At 31.5% G+C, this 22,773-nt stretch overlaps 1 protein-coding gene across 1 annotated transcript; it reads left to right on the top strand.

Moving 5' to 3' along the window:
- The first annotated feature begins 3,870 nt into the window (after positions 1–3,870).
- On the top strand, positions 3,871–22,773 carry LOC111703496 (ammonium transporter Rh type B-A). The gene is made up of 13 exons (XM_023475445.1): positions 3,871–3,982; positions 10,550–10,613; positions 14,868–14,973; positions 15,878–15,959; positions 16,732–16,806; positions 17,398–17,515; positions 18,032–18,139; positions 18,394–18,557; positions 19,258–19,367; positions 19,613–19,688; positions 20,896–20,946; positions 21,065–21,184; positions 22,521–22,773. Exons 1-13 carry the CDS (start codon positions 3,913–3,915, stop codon positions 22,691–22,693), a joined length of 1,317 nt encoding a protein of 438 aa, XP_023331213.1. The 5' UTR covers positions 3,871–3,912; the 3' UTR covers positions 22,694–22,773.

The raw sequence follows: 22,773 nt of genomic DNA, 5'->3' as shown, positions 1-22,773 counted from the left end.
ACAAAAGAACAATATCTTTTCTTTTTATTTTCTATTTGTTTCAAAATAGAGATATTTTCGTAAATTAAAAAAAGAATCATCAAAATTTACACCTTATTATAAGTTTAAAATTGACAATTCTTGTTTCAATAAATAGCTGTAGCCATTTTTTATAAATGTATTGTGTAGTTTGTTTAACTCGGCTTGGATTTAAAGATATATACGCTTGAAATAGCTAACTTTGCAGATTTGGCCCATTTCTAACATTCAATGTTAGAAATGGGCCAAGTGTTAGTTTTGAAACTACTTTTTTAGCTTTTGACACTTTTTCTACCCCTATACTCCTCTTACCCTGTATCTTTCATTTATAGTAAATACGTAAATACTAGGGTTTCCAAGCGCAATAACGTTTTTTTTATTTAAGGAAATTTTGTGAAAAATTGTCCCAACGGCCACCCCCCCACCCCGCTATTTATTCCTATAAAATTAATAATCTTTTTGCAAATGATATTAATTTAAAAGTTTAGTTTTGCGTAGATCTTGAATCCTTTTGATTTTAACTATACAACTATATATTGAGTGTTGATAAGTTGCCAATAGGTACTGATTTTACATATATAAGTGTATAGGCTGACCCTAACTTGCAGTCGGTCTAAATCGGTCAGGTAGGACGGAATAAAATATTTAAACTATTATATTTTAGGTAAATCCGAAAGGTTTAGTTGTTAAATTTTCGATCTAAGAGAAATTAGTAAACTGCAATTAAACCGCAACCTGCGGTTTAATCCAATCTACTTAGAATTGGGCTTTAAATTTTAGGGAAAGGTTTTTGCGCAATTTTTATGTGTTGGGGAGGGTACAGGACTATCAAAAGGCTGGTCCATGTTAAAAAAGATCTAAAATAGCCATCATTATTTTTGTTATTAAATCTATAGTTCTAATGTTCCCATGTTAAATGGACGTTTGAACATGCATGTTGTAGCTAAATAATTCTCAAAAACATACAAAATAAATTTTCACATTTTCTTGGCCTATTTTAAACTTTTTTTTCAAACCTCCCCTTGCACCCAAACTATAAAAGTTAACGTTTTGATTTTATCAATGAGTCGGCGAGCTGGCCTCGAAAATTTGGGCTATGAACATGCATAGCAGCCCTGTACCATTACTCTAAGGCCTTTTTATTGGGAAAACAGGGAATACATAACTAGGGCTGGGCAAAGTTCCTCTAATGAAAATAGAGGTTTTTGAAAATAAAAGGTCGAGTCCGTTAAACACAGCAACAACCATTAGTTTTTAAATCGTTAATAAAACGGATTAGCTGGCTTTGAAAAAAAATGGTTGAAAAAGAAAATGTAACGGAATTATTTTTTAAACAATGTGAATTAGTTTTTTTTTGCTTAAAGTTGCATTTTCTTGTAAAAAACTATATTTTTTACATGTTTTGATGTTTTTATTTTTTGTTGAGCTTCTTGCCATTAACGCCGCTAATACATCCTTGGATCTTTAATAATAGTAATGGTTGTTGACAATTTTCTGTTAACGCCATTTATAAAATTGATATCGTTAACTAACGGTAACTTTTAAAAAAACGGTAAATGCCGTTAACGAAACAAAGTTTGTTACCTGAGATCTTATTTTAAAAACAGTTGGAACTAAACGTTGATAAAACATTTAAATCTTAACATTTTTCAAAAATGGTATTGTTTAAATCAAAGATTACAACAAAACAAACCAAGTTTACTCCAGAAATATTTCTCCAAATATCTTCCTTTTTGCGTAAGAAATGTTTAAAGTTTTAATATAAATCTTATAAACCACTTTATGAGTCCATATATGTTTCTAATCATGACAATCAAAGAACAACTCTAATCTTTAGTAAAATTCTTATGCCACTTCGTCAAAATAAATTGTTAAAATTTTTCATCACTCATAAAAACCAAGTTTAAAAAAAAAGCTGTGCTGTATGGTGGAGGCCCATTAACTGCATAGCGGAGGCACGGTCTGCATAGCGTAGGCTTTGTCTGCATACTGGAGGCTCGGTCTGCCTAGCGAATCTGGGAGGCTCGGTGTCTGAATAGCAGAGGCTCATGGCGTGCGGGGGTTCCCTCCCTATTCCATGTCAGGCTGTGACATCCGTCTTATGTTTACTTTACAGCCCAGAGACAGTGCACTGCAAAAAATGCGTACACCTTTGAAATAACTATCTTTACAGAAAAATTCTTTGTGTACAATATAAAGCACAACTGCACTGTATTGTCTATTTTTATCACAAGAAATCAGAATTAAGCACTACAATTACTTTTTCAGAAAATTTCCAAGAATTCTCAGGAAATTCCCAAGACTATCTCTGAATTTGGTTTATTTTAGAAAACTTTTTCTTGGAGAGGTTCTGATAAATTCCTTGAATATGTAATGAAAATTTGTTAGAATTGGTTACAAAAAAATTCCTCTCAATTGGATATAAGAAATTCTCTGGAATTGGTTCTGATAAATTTCCCGGAATAATCACTAGAAAATACGGTGTTCATCCCAACACATTCTTAATGGAGAATCTTTACACGGAAATTCTGTTGACATATTCACGTGATTTCCCCTGGAAAGATTCCTGGGAATTTACGCATATCCATGGAAAAAAATTCTGCGAATTTCCGCGGATTTTCCGCAAAATTCTTTTCCTGTGTATAGGGCTAGTATATACATTTTACTGCGCCGCATTGAAAGCTAAAACTTCCAGGAGATATTTTTAAATGTGATGCATGAAACAATTAGAAGCTAAAAATAAACACGTTAAACAGGGTAAGAAAGATTACAAAAAGCTTTAATTTTTGACAACCTAGCTTATAACCTTTTAATAAAACAATCCGTAGAATATCAGAACAAACACTGTCTGTGGATATATATAAATAAATAATCTATTGCAGAAACTCTCAAATATGTATTTTCTTAAAAAGACAATAATTTTATTCCGATTTGAAATTTTCATAAATATTTTGAAATTCAATAACGTGAAAATCGCTGTTGACATCGAAAGTAAATAGAATTTTAATTATGGTAATATTTAAGTTTTAAGTACAGAAAGTTTATATGTTCACTACAACGTAAACATGATAAGAAAATAAAACAAATTCATATTTTGAAGCATGTGTCAAATTAGTAAATTTTTTCTTCTGTTTTTATTGATTTAAACATGTGTTTAGCACAATCAGATGAATTATGAAGTTTTCAAATGATCAATTTAAAGTGGAAAAAATCAAGAAAAGAAAAATTAAGTAAAGCAAAAAAAATTCTTTGTTAAAAAAATAAAATGTTCTTGTCCATTGAATTCACATGCTTATTTTTTGTAATAATAATATAATCTTTTATAATATTGGCCGCTCTAGGATAGGATAAATAAAGCTTGAAATTGTATCTTTATTCAACCCTCTCTAAATGGAGGGTGACTTAAATTAAATCTAAGGTCTCTTCATGAATGTGCATATTGTGTCTAATTTGGTTGTGTTTGCAGCAGTGCCAGGTTTAGAAAAGGGCACTTTCGTTTTTTTCATTTCGCTCGTTCATCATTCGATAATAACTCGTTTAGCGACTTTTTCAAAATGTCGTTAAAAAAACGTTATTCCAGTTAAAAATAAAAGTTTTTTCAAGTTTGTTCGAAAAAAATGGTAACGATATTTAATTGTTCGTTTTTAAAAACGGATCGGTTATATTATCTCTGCAACGATCTAATCATTCATTCATAAGTCGTTTATTTTTGATAACGACACTATCGTTCACAAATAATTGTGTTTGTTCTGGAAAAGGATTCCCATCTCTTGTCTGGTCTATTTTAATAATGGTATTATTTTAACGTGTCACAAAGAAACACTTCAGTTGATTAAACTCCATAAACTGAGAATACAAATTATTTATTTTTTTAGATATGATCCTAAATTGGCGATGCGAAATAATCATGGGGGGCATGATAATATCAAGGAGTCTAGTGAGCACATGAAAAGAACATATGCAAGTAAGTTTTTATTGTCAATGATCCCAAAATAGGAATTTGACACAACGTTTATTTTTTTCAGTTTTTTATTCAAGTGATTTTTAAGATCGCAAAATTCTGACAACTTATATGTAAAAAAGTATAAATGAAGGCTGTCTATTTCTTTGCAGTTCTGGAAACCAAAACCTCAGAGACTTTAGCGTAATAAGAGAAAACATCGTAAAATTAGATATTAGGATGATAAATTTCACTTTCATAATTCCACTTTTAACTTTTCACACCAGGACCTTTTTACTCGTAAAAGGTCCTCCAATTTCTGGTTGAAATGTGAACAAACTCAGAGCTTCTCAGGGTGAACTGGGTTAATATTTCACTCAGAAATTGCGGTACACTGAAGTCTTAAAATGCCATTAAATAACAATATATTGGGTACCTTGTGGTCCTTACTTGGGTAAAATTATCTGTCAGAGTTGGTCAAAACTAAAAGGCGGGGGAGGGGGGTATGTGCCCCCCCCTCCCCGGCCTCCCCTATTTTTTTGCTAAAACCCTGGGCATTGGGCGCCCCCCCCCCCACGTCCCAAACCCAGTCTTCATAAAGGGTTGAAGAAGCAACCATAAAGGCATTTTGAACCAAGTCTTAAAAATAAGGATTTTTATTATTAGAGAGTGGAAATAAACAAAAAAAGCGTCAATTTCTTTTAAAGATATCTTTTCATGCTTTATTAACAACACGTTTAACTGTAATCTAGTTGTTATAACGACACGTTTAACTATAATCTAGTTGTTATAAGAACACGTTTAACTATAATCTAGTTGTTATAACAACACGTTTAACTATAATCTAGTTGTTATAACAACAACGGTTTTTTCGTCGTTCTTCGCTTGTTGAACAATTTGCAAATATTTTCATATATATTCTAGTTTTAAAAAATCATAATCCCCTTGTATCCACCCCCCCCCCCTCCTCTTTCGACAACGACAGTGACACTTTTACAGTTGATACTTGTTTTATAATGTAATATACCTGTTTTTCTACAGTGCTTGTGCAACTCACTTGTTTACTTGTACTTTAAATGCATGTTAAAGGTTGAGACCAAAACTTTAAACCAGGAATGAAGTTTGATGTGTCCAACGTTACACTGAATTAAGTTCAGTTATAAAAAAACTATGACTTGAATTTAAGTCTAGTTTTTAATCTTTATAAAATTTAAATTAGAGTTTTTAAATACTTGCTCAGACTTTCAGAAATCTAAAACGATTTTAGTTTTAAAAGCAGAAAAGTTCTAGCCTCCTTGCCTGCTCCTTATAAAAGAATAGAACTTGTACTCATCTTTTCTTAGATCTTTTCCTTAAACTTTATTCTTCGAACTTGATATCACTTTAAGTGCATTTTGTCAGTATTGGTATATTTTAAGTCATATTATGATCTTTACTCAACATCAATATTTAAAATGCAAAGTCCAAAAAATGAAATTATGAATTATAGAATACGATTAATCTAAATCTAATTAATGAAAATGGGTTCGAAAGTTTATTCTCACTACTAGTTTCTCCAGTTTACCGAGAAAAGTCTTTCAAAAAACTCTTTCAAACTGTCATTAATAAAATTAATGAGTATAGTTTAAAAACCCCGTCTTGTCTGTATTGTAATTTAAAACCGGTCCTGCTTGACTCTTAAAAGAGTACGATTCACAACAGTACCTTTAAACCCTTTCTCTTATCAATAATTTGAAAGATTAAATATGTATTAAACCAAAATAAAATCTATTTAAATATCCCATAAGGCGCAGTAACAAAAGTCATAATACTTTTGTCATAAATATGTTTTTCTTAATACGTTTGTCATAGTTATAACAAAAGTCATAAATTACATTTTTCATAAAGTTCGCAAGTCATAAATTACAAAAGTCATAACTTTCATTTGTCATAAATACGATTTTCATACTAAACTAATCATACATAATCATATTTTCATATTATTTTTGTATTTTTAAATATGTTAACATATTTGTAATACAAGTTTGGCTATTTGTCCGACTTAGGAAGTTCACTGGCTAGAGACTTTAGGATAATCATCCTGGGGTACAAGATGATAGAGTCACCCTAGATTTTCAGTCGATTTTCGGTAACAATCCTTTTGTTGCAGCTTTTACTCAAATCTCACGAGACGATCCATGTTCCATGCAATTTCCGAGAAAAGCTAGTTTAGCAGATTTGATTAAAAAAATTGCTGATTTTCTACTCTCTTAAACATTTAAAAATGGGATAAACTATAAGAAATGAATGATTTGTATACAAAAATGGGATAAACTATAAGAAACTAGCCTTAGAGGGCGCTTCGCGCCCATCTTCTAAATTAATTGTGAACATGTTCTCTTTGTGTATATCGTAAAACAAAACAAAAATAATTCGCGGATTTTCACAAAAATTTCGTGGATTTTCAAAATTTTCAAAAATTTAATGAAGATCAAATTTTGATGGAGACAAATATTTGAAATTTTGATCATTCATAAACCTCCCCTGTGGGCACGTGATGTCTCACAAAAAATTTGGGCCCGATCGGTTCAGCCGTTTTGACGTTTATTGGATACAAACAAACAAACAGACAAACACCAACTCAGACAAGCCAAATTTATATATAGATATATATATATATATACATATATAAAAGCATGTACCAATTTAGAGCGCTTCACACCGCTTTACCTTCTGTTGTAGTCATCGAACACGATGCAGCAGTTTTCTATGAGAAATAGATAAACCCCTGTACCCCTGTACCCTTGTCTCTTAAGGGTTCTGAAAGTTCCAAAAAATTTGAGAATTTTTCTAAATTTCAAAATTGTTTACTATCAACATTTTTGTTTCCTACACAATTCAAAATATAGGCCCTTAAGAAGATTAGGAGGTTAAAAATTAATGAAAACGTTCTAGAAAATCAAATCTAATTATTGCTACCCTTGCTATACCTATACATCAGTGTAGAAGATATTATATATAAGCAACAATCTTTTTACACAAATTCAAAGCATCGTTGTACTTTTCTTGCGCTCGGTATCTTCAGAATTCATAAAGTACATCGATGCATGGTGTCCTGAACTATAAATATTTTTTTCAAGTTTATTACACGCCACCCCCNAGTATCTATGGGGGCTTGGCCATGAGTAGCCAGTATATATCTTGTTTGATAGCGTGTGCAAAAATTAAAAAGAAAGGAGTAGAAAAGAGAGGCAAAGTACATTTGCTACTGTTAAGAATTTGCGATTCTGTTTGAAGCAATTCCGGAACTCAGATTATAGATACTAAGCTGAACTAATTATATTTTCCCTGAGTTTTATGCCACTGAATTTGTATTCTTAATTAGGGGTTAGAAAATATAAACTAGTTGTTTTTGGAGTTTAAAAATATTGAAAGCAACACTCCGAGAATTAAAAACTATTTTAAAAGATAAATAAATTTGCTGGACAAAATATTTTTGGGACACAGCTAACAATCAGTTAAATAGATTCATGGTCTACAGGGGATAATATTAACTTAATCAACAAAAAAGTCAAATGTTTTCGTAAATCTTAAATAAAAGTTGTGACATTTCTGGTAAAATGCTGGAATAAACGCCCCAGGGGGTGGGGCACAGACTAGTTTGTTATTGATGGTGTAGATAAAAAATGAAGTGCGTAGAACACCTCCCCCCCCTTTTTCCTCTCCCAACTTCTCATAGAATCATTAATATATTCCTAATGAATGCGAAAAATGTTACTGTTTTGACATGCAACCTGTATACACCAACCCTCAGTCCACTTGTTGTTGTTTTCAATGAAAGAAACTAGAAAAACTAGTTTTTCTAGAACGCCTTTTTATCCCTATACATCTACCTATTAAATAGATATAGCTAACCTCTACCTATCTATACACATATCTATCTATCCATCTACCTACCTACCTACCTACCTACCTAGTGTACAATTCTTCTAAATCTAACACTCTCAGATCCGTGAAACAAAAACTCTTTTTGCCAAATTTTCGGTTTGTTTAACCATCTTCAATATTCTTGCTTTAACTCGACCAAAGATTTACTCTACCTAGTATAGCTAACTATCTATCCATCATTGCATGCTTACCTACCTATGTATGGTTTAACCAAAAGCGGCTCACAGTGAGGGGAAGGGGTGGGGGGTAAGGGCCCGTGTCTATGTTTGAAACTTTAGGGACGTTCCCTAGAAATTTCAGGGAACAACTAGAAAAAAGCAGGATTTTTAAGTGAAGTTTTCTGAAGGTATTAATAAAAAGGTTGAAATTAGTTAATAATTTCTTTCAGGGATCCTAATGGACAGGGGACACCCCTCCCGCTTGAGAGAGTTATGAATATTATTTATAAAAATGACAAAAATACTTTTATTTTTATTATTTTTGTTTAAAATTTCCTAAAATGTAAAAGTTAAACTAGTAAATCAACCTTATCTATCTGTCACAAGATTAAATTATTTTCTAATCCTTAAATTCATAAAGTATGTTGAAACCTCTGATATTTCAGATTTCAGACTTCCCCTACAGTGGTAGGCGAATATATCAATACATTGAAGACTCCACTTTTATTTAAGTTTTAACAGTTTCCAAACTTTTTTTCGACTCACTAGTTTATACAAGTATTATATATATTTCTTATAACTTATTACTAGAGGGTTCAGAACTAGAGGCAATATCGATATCGCACGTGTAGACTGTAGAGATGATATCAGTACTAATGCCCCGTATCTGTTCTATCTCATTCTGTTGAATCTTGTGGAACTAGTTTAACGCGGCCAGGCATCGTCTTCCACAAACGTTTCATTTTTTGGACAATTTTTTTTTTGCAAAAATTTTTCCTACATAACTGGATTTTGCGATAAAAAATTTTATTTTTGCAAATTTGCAATTTTTTTCAGATTCTAAAAGTAGAGCAAAAGAGCTTTCTAATGATGTATCATTTGTCATATTTGGACATAAAACATGGGATCAAATTCCCCCCCCACCCAGCATATCCTGGTTTTCAAGTACCCCAGCAGAGATAGGGTTAAAGGTGTCTGCTTTATATTTGGAAAGTTTTAGGCACGATTTTTTTGTGTATCAGGCATCCCAAGTGCTCTTTCCTTTGTTGGTATTAAAAACAACCTCTCAGAAAGGCGGCTTAAATTTTTAAAAAGTTAGAATAATAAAGTCCGTTGGAAGAAGACAAAAGGGATGGATAGAGTGAGCTCTGTAAAAAAAATTACAGGCCTGAGACGTCTAGAGCTTGATGATGTAGAGCTTGATGATGTAGAGCTTGATGATGTAGAGCTTGATGAAAGTAAACATTTTTACGGTGTTTATTCATAATCAAAAAGAAAAGGTGTTTAGCTTTCAATTTTATCTGGTTTTATTTTTAGAAATATTTTTTAGCCGTAAAGTAATATTATTCAGGTTTAGATATCATCAGTAGTGATCAATTTTATTTGGACAAGCGGGGTGGATGAACAACTTATTCCTATCAGTTTAAAAGAAGCTTCAGAATATAGAAATTGGAAAAGAGTGGACCTGAAACATTTTGTAATAATTCCCTGTGTTAAATAGGGGTGTTCAAAAAGAATTAGACTTTGAATATACCTTAAAAAAGATAAAAAAAAAGAAACTTTAAAATGATCTTTAAAAAATTCACATTTAAAATAAATAGAATAATTAAAGAACTCCGACTAGCATGAAATGTATATAATAAAAGTGTGCAGTCATCTGTAAAGGCTTATCATTTCTGGTTAAATCTGTACTGTTACCAAGTTAATAAAGAAAATCAAAGATTAAAAGCAATACAGACAGATTACTAGATGTCGTCTTTTTAAGATTTAAGGGGTTTTCGTTCACAATAACCCTGAGACAGAATCCAAAAGGAGTTATACACATGCTGCGTTAAATTACAAGACAGAGAAAAAGCCTGTTCTACGCTGCATGCACGTAACTCCTTTGGGCCTCTGCCTCAGGGTTATTGTGAATGAAAAACCCTAAATCTTAAAAAGAGGACATATAGTGTTCTATCTGTGCTGTTATTAATCTATGAATAAAATACTAATTTATTCTAAGTTGATGGATATAAACTGGTAGAAACTTGTATTGCAGTTTGTATTGTTGCTTCCAATTTTTATTGTGTGTATGTTACAGGACAAATCATATATATTCCAGCTTGCGTGTTATATTGCGGAATTAAAGTTAAATAACTTTTTATGTATACTTTCTCACATAGATCTTACCACTTACGAGCCTTCGTTTGTGGCATAAAACGTGTAGGGTCGACTTTAATGCACTGTTTAGTTTAGACTGGTGTGCGAGTATTTACAGTACATAATACATATAGTACCAGCACGGATCGTGCAAAGATATTGTGTATTGCATAAGGTTTAAACTATTTTAATAAAAAGATACTTTTTTCTGTTTTAAAACAATTTTACCCCTAGTATGTATAGATAAAAAATTGTATCACAGAGTAGAGAATATACACTTATTGGAGTCAATTCCGCTCTACGTAAATTTAGTGGATTTCGTTTTTAATTTACATTAACTTTTCTTATTTATTTTTGCTTTGTTCAGTGTTCCAAGATGTCCATGTTATGATCTTTATTGGGTTTGGATTTCTCATGACGTTCCTGAAAAAGTAAGTATTTTCTAAACTTCACATAGCACAAACAGATTTGTGACCTAATTCCCTAAACTCAATTGTAAATGACCAATTTTCATCAGTTTACTTCTTCACTAATAATCAGCACTATTATTAACATACCAATGGTCAGCAATCAGCATATATATCATGGATAATTAACTAGTCTTTTTAAAACTTTTATTCTCCTCACATAGAACTCTAAGGGGGGGGGACGCAAAAAAGTAATGTTTTACTCAGTGAACATTGCCCCCCCCCCCCCTCCTCATCCTCAGTAGAACCTGTGTACAAAAGCAGTGACCTCCCATGTGTAATCTATAGGAGAAAACCTGTCTTCTAAAGACAATAAAATAAAGTAGTTTTCTGATTAAACTTGTCTTGTTTCTCTGGAATCTGTCCTGTAGCCTCCGTTTTATTTACATTCCAAATAAATTATGCGCAAAATTAAGGTTTTTTATGACCGCTCTGGTTGTTTTGGTTTACATTTAAACAATATAATTTGTTTCTAGTAACGTTTAATGTAATCAAGATTTGAATAAAAAGTTAAAATACTTTTTATAATTACAAAAAAATAGAATATATTCATCCCGGATTGTTATTTTCTATTTTCTATTTTCTATTTTCTATTTTTCTATTTTCTATTTTCTATTTTCTATTTTTGAATATTCGCCTATTATTTATTCGATTAAAATGAATATTTAAAAAAAATAACAGAAGAAATTGCATTTAAAACAAGGTTCCATCTCTCCATCTGATCCCTCCTGATTATCAAACATGATGTTATTTATCAATTGGTATTCGTGAACTCCTAAACCTATTAGTCAATGTCATTAACAACTAAAACAGGTTTTTATTTTTCATCTGTTCCGAATTTGCATAGTTTGCCAAGATGCAGGCATCTAATGCAAATTTACTTTACCTGCAGAAGAACCCCAGAAATGAACGAAATCGATGAATTTAAAGAAAAAGTTCTAAAAAAAAAAAATAACTGTTTTGCGAAGAAAGATACCTTATCCTTGATCATATTCCGGCAACAAATACCAAATACTCAAAAAGCATCATATTCAATTAGATATTAGTACATATTTACTACATAACTCAATCGAAGCAAAATATAAATATTGATACATTTAAGTTTATTTGCATGATAAATCATCATTTGCTGTTTAAATTTTGGAAATCAAATAATTGATGGTATGTAACAATAACAGGTTTTAATCTTGTAGGGATCAAAACAATAATATAAAAAATACGATTTTTATTTCGATATAAAATTACCTGTACACAGAAAGAATAAAGCATTTTCAAGATTTTGTACACGTAAAGATGTACTTTGGACACACCTATTAACGAATATGCAAAAACATATTTTAAACACTAATAATAATTCTATGGTTTAGTAAGTTTTGCAAATGTTTCAATTCAAATATAACTGGTTTCCATATAATCCATATTATTAAATTGTTCTAACTGGAAATACTTTTTTCATCTGAAAAATTGGTTTAAGAATTCAACCCTCCTCATCTAGTAAACTTGCGGCTTACTGGGTTTACTTAAATATGCTTTTGAAGCCGATTTACTTGATTTTGTTATACAAACATCCTATAACAAGGGTTTTTTATTAATTTATATAGAGAGCTTTTTCTTGAATTAATAAAGAGCAAAGTCATTATTTTTGAAAGTTTTTTTATTTCTTTAAAGAGACTGTTTAAAACTTAAAATCTTATACCAAACCTTATATACAAAAGTTTTGGTATTATTTTGACACAGTTTTATATCAATTTCTCGAGACAGAAACATCAGATAGAACTCTTTTATATCTCGATCCACTCCTGAAGTTCTTAGGCTTCAACCTATACCCCCTTTCATTTTTCCTTTACAGTCAATTTGAGTTAAACCTTTGCTGTGAAAGTATTTGTTGCGTGTCAATAATTGGTGTCCTTTCATTCAAAAAATAGTATTAAAGTTTCTCCCACCATATTGCTCACTATAGTTTCAGTAGAAGTAAATATTTCCATTTACTGATAGCGCCAATTGAAGGATTCATATCCCTAATTGGATAATGAGAATGATAGAAAGATAGATGTTACGGCTATACCATTTCAATTGGTTCAGAATAGACAACAAACACATGACTGAACCCTGATTGGATCAGGCGCTAATAATGGACTCGGCATACAGGAGTGCGCTGGTTAATTTCAATGAGGAACCCTTTTGTAAACATATATGATACATAATTGATAAACAATTCACAAAAAGTAAATCTAAGGAAAGAGGGTAGTAAAGAAAAATGGAGTAATTAAGATTGCTGCAATTATTATCAATTTTAAAACCGTCTCATCAATTTTTATGCTGTTAAAATTCTAATTTAAAATGTTTTGTTTGTTACCCTGCACATATTTCCTTTAACCCTATAAATAAACCCTCTGAATATATATATGTATAGCTTTAGGGTAAGGGTTGAAATGCATGTTCATAGTCCAATTTTTTAGAAATAGACCACAAGTTTAAATTTACAACCACTTTTCAAGGGCTTTAGCGTTAGTCACAAAAAAAAGTCATGGGCTATTTTAGATTTTTTTAACATGGGTTGGACTCTTTTTCTCCCTGTGTACCATATCCTTCAAAAAACTAGAGTTTTGGGGCGTCAAACGCTCCCCACCCTCCCCCCCTCACCGGCACCGCCCCAGCCTGTTCAGGATTAATGAAAAAATTTAAAAGATTTTAAAGATCCAGGCATTTTAATGACTTTGAATAGTGAAGTCTGCATATATTCAAATGTAAAAGCAACAGTGTTTGTTGTTTAAGTATGTTAGGATTGAAAGATATGCACTAGTCCTCTAAGCCTGTCTCTAAGCCTCTTCAAAATGACGCATTAAAGGTTTTATTTTAGATTCAGGGATTGGCAAGTAATTATTTTTAGAGTTAGGGATGGATAACTTGATATTTTTAGAAAAAAGTTGATATTTTTAAATTTAAGGAAGAAAATATGGAAATTTTTAGAATTAGAGATGGGCATCTTGATATTTATAAAAGTAGGAATGGGAAAGTTGATATTTTTAAAATTAAGGAAAAATAGGTGGATATTTTTAGAATTAGAGATGGGCATCTTGATATTTATTAAAGTAGGAATGGGAAAGTTGATATTTTTAAAATTAGGGAAGAATAGGTGGATATTTTTAGAATTAGAGATGGGCATCTTGATATTTATAAAAGTAGGAATGGGCAAATTGATTAAAATTTGGGATGAAAAGTTGATTTTTATAGAATGAGGGATAAGGATGTTTGTCCTTGGAATAATGGATAGCCAAGTTGATATTTTTAGAATTAGGGATGGGCATGTTGATATTTTTGTAAGCAAGGATGTTGATATATTTAGAGTTAGGAATAAGTAAGTTTATCCTTGGAAAAATAGATAGCCAAGTTGATATTTTTAGAATTAGGGATGGGCAGGTTGATATTTTTAGGAAAAAAGGTGGGCAAGTTTAACCCTAGGAATGTTTAAAGATAGTTTTTATAGAATCAGGAATGCTTTAAATGTGTTTGTTTATCATATTTGTTGCATTTGTTGTCTAATTAACACAAACTTAATAAAGATTGGAATGTAACAAGACGTCAGTACAAGATTTATAATGTAAATTTCTTTTGTATAAACGATTCCCTGAAACTTTAAACTTGTTTATTTCTTTGCCAAATTATTTATTAATCAGATAAAAGACTATATTTAAGACAGAGGACCTTATTAAACCTTGAGATCGGTTCCTATCGTTTATACAGACTCATCCTTTGTGAGTAACCCTGTATCTCCGTCATCCTTGATAATAAAGGTGCTGATCGGACAAACAAAAAAAAGGTCCCTTAAGATTACTCCTTATCTATTAAAATTACTCCGTATCTATTAAACCTTAACAATTTTTTTATTTAAATTTTACAATATTCTAAATTTGAATATGATATCAGATGGAAACATTTTGAGACTTCTATATTTCTTGTTTTTCATTCTTTCTTCTTGATCTTCCATACTTCATACTCATACTTCGGCTAGTTTTGAAAATAAAAATAAATGAATTTTTTGGATGTATCTGCAGCTAGCCAAATTGCAAGAGAAAGAATTATTTTTCCGAGCCCTGCATCTCAGAACTATTCTGAGGCGAGCAGTATCTTAAAGTGTTTTTGTCCCACTTTGTTTTCAAGCTTATCGCACAGAATAATATTTTTTTAACGGGGATCATAACTTTTTCCTTTTTGCAGGTATGGTCTGTCAGCTGTTTCCTTGAATATGTTATGTTCAGTTCTCTCTATACAGTGGTCAATCCTCGTTCAAGGGTTCTTCCATCCTCACTGCGAGGATCCTCATGTAGGTGTATAGAGATGGGCATTGTTTTTTGAACGAACGAAATGTTTTGTTCAGAAAAAAAACGAACTATGGACAAACGAAATGAATCGTTCAGAGAAATAAAAAAATTATCAATTTTTTTAAAAACGAACTAAAAAACCCAAGATTTAAAACTTTTTTACTGAACAAACGATTCTACTGAACGAATGATTTTACTGAACGATCGTTCAGTGAGAAATGAACGGATGGAAAATGAACGATAATTTTGAAAACGAACAAAATCATTTTTTTTAACGATTGAAAAAATGATCGAATTGGGTCGTTCACGAACGATGAACGAACGAAATAAAAAAATCGAATGTGCCCATATTTAGCTTAATTTAAAACAGACAAATTTCGGTTTATGAATTTCAAAAAACTTATTTTGTCATCTAAATGTGTTGTCTGAACACTTTTTTCGAACGGGTTTAGTCATGTACTGAGTAATTTTTGTGGCTTGAATAGGCTTGGGGGGGGGGGGGTCCTAGTGCATGCTACGGCTAAAAAATCTGGAAAATTGTAAACTTTGCATGTCGCAACTTTCAACTTAGTAGGGAAATTTATTTTGGAAAAGTAGTGAACATTTCTGTAAAGAAAGCGTTCGTTCTCACAAAAATATCAAATCCAGCCTAATGCTAATCCGTCTTTAAAAGCTAACACAATCAATGTTCTTGATTGAGAACAGTTGTATGTCTAATTATATGATGCATTAAGAGCTGCATAAAAATACGATATTTAAGAGATACATTCAGAAAATTACATTGAAAGCTTCAAAAAGAAGACAAATTTTAATATTCATGAAGAAGAAATCATGTTATCCCTTTATAGTGAAGACGACATTTTAGAGCTAAGCAAAGAAGACGATACTTTATATTTGTTTGTTTAGATTCCATGGGATGATTGTCCTTCCAGCTGGGGCTGGGTAGATATCAACGTAATGACTCTACTCAATGCAGATTTTGCCACAGGAATCAAAATTATTATGGAAAAAAAAATTTTCTTCATTTTAGTACTTTCCACAATATGGTTGAGCTAGATCAAAGTTGTTTTCAGTACTTTTTTCAGCAAATAGTTATAATTGTATTTTGCAATCTTTTAATTTGTTTTACTTCGTATTCATTTTAATTAACGCAAACATTGAGAAAATCATAATTAGGTATTGGCGCAATCTATAAAAATGTATCTCTAAGTCTAATTGTCTATGGTACCCTATATGTAGCAAATTTAATAATTTTTAAATCGTTGATGATAAAATATCCCTCATTAAAATGTAATAATACTTTTATGAAAACGTCTCTCTTGTTTAAAAAGATTTTCATTCAAATACAAATGTAAATGCACTACATTTTTCCATACGTGTCAAAAACTGGTTTGGTATTTAAGGTGGCAACAACAACATTTTTTTTAATCAATTGCAAATCAAGACTTAGCTTTTATATTGTATTTTTAAACCAAACTTTTTTAATTTTCAAGACAAAATCATTTTCCATCATTTTCTACTTCAAATGCAAAGAATTTTTTGTGAAAAAATGTGTGCTCCCCCCCCCCTCGAAAAAACACATTATAAATGAAATTTGAAAACACACATGGTTGAATTTACGAAAGCTTCTTATTTTACTGTATTTGTACTTCATCAAACTTTAAGTTTTGTCAAAAAACGAAAACCATGGTAATTGAAAAAAAGTAATTAAACGTATGCGACAACATATTTGCTTTTCTATTTATAATTTTATTGATTAGCTGCTGTTCTGATTTCCTTTGGAGTTGTGATTGGAACAACAACCCCGCTTCAGCTTCTTATAATGGTCTTTTTAGGAACACATTAGATTAAATTAATACCATTATTTATCATAATTCGATCAAAAATTCTTTTTACGAACCCTTAAAACCTTTTTGAATGAAGATGTTTTTTTCATAAATATCGGAAACCTTGGGCCAATGTTCATGCTTTTCTGTAACATGAATATGAAGAAGTTTATGCCTATCTCTATCATGAATAGGAAGAGGTTTATACCTATATCTATCATGAATAGGAAAAGGTTTATGCTTGTATCACAAATAGGAAGAATTTTATGCCTATCTCTATCATGAATAGGAACAGGTTTATGCTTGTATCACGAATAGGAAGAAGTTTATGCATATCTATCATGAATAGGAAGCGGTTTATACCTATCTCTATCATGAATAGGAACAGGTTTATGCCTATCTGTATCATGAATAGGAAGCGGTGTATACCAATCTGTATCATAAATAGGAAGAGGTTTATGCTTATCTCTATCATGAATAGGAAGAGGTTATACCGCTCTTTATCATGAATAGAAAAAACAATCGCAATCCCCCCCCCCTCACAGGCAGGAGTGGGGTTATGTCTGAAACGTATTACTGTTACTAATGATTGTTCTACAGAGATTGTTGTGTTTAACATAAACGAGTATGTTGGTCGAGGTGAAATTATGACTGTAGATGCTGGAGATACAATCTTCGTTCATATGTTCGGAGCATACTTTGGTCTAGCAGCATCCAGGTAAACTAATCTTATTTTTAAAGGGACTGTCAACATAATTTCAAGTGACTCTCCTTAACTTAACCGTTTTAACTCAGATAAATGTTTACGTGTTACTGTTGTGGAACGTAAATGCGTTTTTACAAATAAAGGGTAACTTGAAATGGTAATAGGTGTTATCCCAAAGGCGAATTCCCAAGTTACAATTTCCCAAGTCGAAACTTCCCGAATGTGCAATTTCCCAAGCGGCAACTTCCCAGGCATGTATATATATGTTCCCAGGGTCAGGTTAGACCTTCCTAGACGCCGAGCCACTGCAGGCTGCAATGGGGGGAGGCCGGATACTGCGGTTATGATGGGCTGGGGGGGACTGATCTCTGCGGCTTTGGGAAATACCCAGTTGAGAGGTTACCACTTAGGAAAATACCCTTGGGAAGCTGTCGCTTGGAGAAAGGACCTAACATTGTTAAAATGACATCTATGTATACGACTACATCTCTTCAGGTGAATTTAGTATAATAAATCTTTTTTTCGTAGAGTACTATACAGTAAAAAGCATGCTGACAGTGAGAATGCTGGCGCTAACAATATATCTGATCTATTCTCTATGATTGGAACTATTTTCCTCTGGATGTTTTGGCCCAGGTATATTTCATAAAACAGGATTGGTTTAAAACTTATCAAATATGATAGTTTATAAAAAAAAGAGTTGCCAGTCTTTCTATAAAACTTCAAAACAGGCGGTTAATAAATAGAAAACATTAACATGCAAACAAAAAGGAATTATGTGATTAAAACAATGAAACAAAATAATTTTCGCTAAAACTGAAAAAATCTATCTGTAAATAGTGTTTTTTGATTCATCCGAAATATCGTTCCGTAATCTATATATATTCTAGTTTCAACGCTGGGGCTGCAGCTGAGGGGGACGCACAAGCAAGATGCGTAATCAACACTTACCTCTCTCTCTGCGCATGCGTGATGTCCGCTTTTGCACTTTCCTCCTTCTTGGCTCCTGACCGGAAGTTTGTTATGGAACACATACAGAATGCTACTTTAGCAGGTTATATAACCGCCATATTGGATTTAAAACACGAACTCAGTGAATAAAAAATCGATTGTCTTATTTTGTAAAAATTTATATTTATTTACTAATCAAAATGTAAAACCCTCTACAAAAAAATATAATGATAAAAAAATGATTAATTCTTTTTACGATTTTCAATGATTTGCTGTGTACTTTGTTTAAAATTAATCTTCTCTCATGCATGCACTGTACAATTTTAAATCACATGGTTAAACTTTATCTTAGAAGACACCGTAATAATTTATGCAATTTCGTCTTGAATTTGCATTTGAAAACTGTTTTGTAAATTATATATTCCCAAGCTGTCAAAGGCCTTAGTTCACAGCTTCTTAGAGATATGTGTAAATTACTAAAGAATATATCATCAAAATTTCTGTGCTGTAAGTCAAAGTTATTTATTTTGTGTAGTACAAAATATCCCCAAAATATGAAGAACGAGTAATCTAACAGCATATTATAGTTGGGCGCTAATTTAAACGTATATATATATATTATATAATTCTCAGCGGCAAACCTAGTAAAAATCTTCAAGACGACATTTTTAAAATTCTTCTGATGTCTTCTTTTATTTGAGTTTAACATGTAATGGTGTAAAATAACACTGAAACTAATTTAGATCTTCTTAAAAAAACTAAAAAAATGATTGAAGACTCCATTTAAAGAATATATGTTGTAGGTGGAGTTGCTGTTGGAGCCACAGCAGATATGGTGATTACACCTCTTGGAGCAATCGTCATTGGATTTGCAGCAGGGCTCATCTCAACCTGGGGATTCCATTATGCAACGGTAGGGTAGGACTGAATGTTTAATGAAGTCCGAATCTTTCCAATTTTCTAAATAATGGAATTTCATGATTACTCAACTAAAACTCTGGTTTTCCAACTACATAGCTTTTTAATATGCATGTATGACTAGGTTACTTTCCCATTAGACATGACTTTGGAAAAAAATCTGGTATGGACAGTATTTCACATACTGGGTGGTTATCTATAATTAAATTTGAATTATATAAAACTATAAATATTTTGTAGCCGTTCCTGTCCTCTAAGTGGAAAATAAACGATACTTGTGGTGTAAACAACCTTCATGGAATGCCTTCTCTTCTAGGTCAGATAAAGGGATTGTTTCCGATTTTTCAAGAAACTCCCTTCATAAATTCATTTTTATTTAATTAATTTATTTAACCCATTGCAAGCCCCGGATACTTTTGTTCGTTGAATTGTTGTTGAAACTTACATATAGGTATTTACTCAGAGTAGGTCCCTTCAGGACGGGTTTACATTTTGTTTTATACCGTATTTTTCAAAAGATGTAAAAAGAAATCAGATTATAATCTAGTTTAAATGCTTATCTTTTCTTAGAACAAAAATTTAAATCTTATTTTATGAAACTATTGTTTACTTTATCATTCTTACTCACTTCATCGTGAATTTCATAATGAACGTACCATAAAGTAATGTTCGCGCTATAAAGTTAAATTAGCTGTACATTATAGTACGTGTGCTATAAAGTTTTCATTGGTTCCCGGATTTTCTCAAAAAGAATTAGGATGTTTCCAAAATATTTTTTTCAGTTGAAATGATAATGAAATTGCAATCAATTTTATATTTTGACTTCTGATTTGTTTCAAAGCATATTTGAATTAAAAGAGCAACTTGGCACGACGTGCTATACAGGTTTTGGACAAAAATGTTTTTTTATATCTCGAAGGTTCTCGCCATTTAAGATTATATTTTGTGCCTCGCTAAAGCTCGGGACAAAATTAAATCTAATAAAAAGGCTTGAACCTTCTCGATAAAGAGAAAATTTCGGGCCAAACACTTTATAACACTGGGAACCAAAATAACCGTGTTATAAGTAATTTTATGTCACATTGCAATCACATACCATCTATTTGGGATGTGTTAAGAATAAATTTTAAATTTCAAATGAAAAAAATATTTTCATGAAATAATTTTTTTTTGATAACGCAAAAATCACAAAATTTGCCAAGAAAATGCGCAATGAAAACAATATTTTCTTAAATACATGGAATTAAGGTGGATCTTATTTTTCTAAATAATCCGTAGGGACTATTTGGATAAAAATGGGAGAAATTTAGAAATTGTACATGAAAATATTAGTGATATTAAATTAGGCAAAGTGACATAAAATTACCAATGTACTGCTGATTTAGAAAGTGCGGGATATTATTTTTTTTTGCGGGACAAGTATCTAATGGTTTATATTCAAGGGATAATTTACAGGGGTGAGACATGTTTTACCTCAAAATTGTCCCGAGTCGTACATTAATAGTTAATTTCTAAATGATTAGGAGGAATGCTGTCCGTATTATTGGCGGGTATAGCAAACAGGGATATGTTAAAATTGATAATACTGATAATAATGATAGTGATGACAATTTTAATAATAAGAATAAAGAAAAAATTAAAAATTATCTAAGACTATAATTTTATATTTTTTAAAATGATAAAAATAATATTTTAGTCTGAATGAGATATTTCCAATGCACCCGGAGAAAGGGTCAGGCTGGCAGGCTGGGGTGCAAATGTCTGGAATTGTCGTTACTTTACTCTTTGCTATCGTTGGTGGAACAATTACAGGTTTGTCCCACAAAACATGACAGTACCAAGACGACTTAAAAGTCGTCTTTTCTTTTTGGTTTCATTTGATGCTTTAATTTTGACAATCTTATTTTAGAAATAAAATTCTAGTGATGTAATCACAAAATACCCCTAGCCCCGACGTTTCTAAAATGTGGTCTGCCTTTTTTGCGCTTTCAATCACAGAAAGACAGACCCCATTTTGGAAATGCCAGGACTAGAATAATTTTGTGGTTATTGTTTCAAAAATAAAGCATGCTAAAGTACGTTTTCGACTGAATGTCACAAATTAGTTCAAAAGATCAAAGAGGACTTTCAAGTATTCTAAGTCAAGCTATACCTATCTTGTCTGTATTAAAATTATGGATTTCATTAAGTGAGATAATTAATTTATTTGTGCCAATCACATTTTCTTACAGAAAAATAATCCTAATCTATATTTTTTGAAATTTTTAAATTATTACAAAATTGAATAAAGAGTTTAAATTTTATTTTATCATCAAAAAGGAAGGTATGATTAAAAAATTGTACACTAGTAGAGTTATATGAACAGGAAAAAGTAATTCAACTAGGAATGGATGATTTTACTAATTTTCTTGTTTGGCCGAAAGTTTAAAAGTATTTAACTTTCCATCCATAAATTATTTTTTCCTGCTGTTCATTAATTCAGATTTCAAACCTCTCACGTGGATCATTTTGGTCATAATTCTAGCTTCGATCACAATTTTACCTCTCAAACATACATCTTTTGCCATTTCTCTTTTGTATTTATATTGTTGGCATAGGCGGTCTAAATGAAAAAGTGTTAAAAAGACAACTTCGTAATTTTAAAGCTTGTTGAATTATAGACCAAAACGAGATTGTATTCAAATAGAAGAAATCTAACGCATCTCGCCCTGGATTGTCCAGGGTGCTCTGGTTAATTCATCATGATTAATTAAAGGGACCTTTATAGTGTAATTTCAAGTGACCGTCCATTTAAAGAGGGGGATTCTCCGCTTTATAAAGCTGTATACTTTAAACTGATCAAGGATTGCAGACTTTTCCTATTAGAAAAAAAAAATTCTCACTCGCGTTTTTAAAAAGGCAATGAGAATATTCTAAATTTACAGGAATAAATGTGACGTCATATTTGTTGAATTTACACAGTGCGCTAACTATAAATTTTCCGGATTTTTACATAACATCAGAGATATAAAAACTGAGATCTCCGTCCTACTCCTCTTGATGATCTGTCAAAGGTTTAAAGAGTACTGTTGTGAATCTGGGATGTCCCTCCTGCAATAAAAGGTTACTTGAAATTACGCTTACAGTCCCTTTAACTTGAATATTCCAGGATTTGTGATGAAGAAGGTTGGCGAGGTTACGAGAAACAATGATACAACTGTTCATCATACTCATAACGGTAGTATGACTACTGCTACTGTAGTCAAGTCTAAGACTGCAATACCCCAAGAACTGCTCTACGATGACAATGCATTCTTCCTAGTTCACCAGTTTGAAGTTTAATTATGTAAATATATACATAGTTGATGATATACAGCTAATATTCTTCCAATCAAATTCAATAAATCTATCTCGTAAATGTA

This window comes from Eurytemora carolleeae, unplaced genomic scaffold (genome assembly GCF_000591075.1).
Source record: "Eurytemora carolleeae unplaced genomic scaffold, Eaff_2.0 scaffold536, whole genome shotgun sequence".
NCBI classification, from domain to species: domain Eukaryota; kingdom Metazoa; phylum Arthropoda; class Copepoda; order Calanoida; family Temoridae; genus Eurytemora; species Eurytemora carolleeae.
Note: the sequence above shows the minus strand (reverse complement) of the source record. Positions and strands in the feature narration are given on the sequence as shown.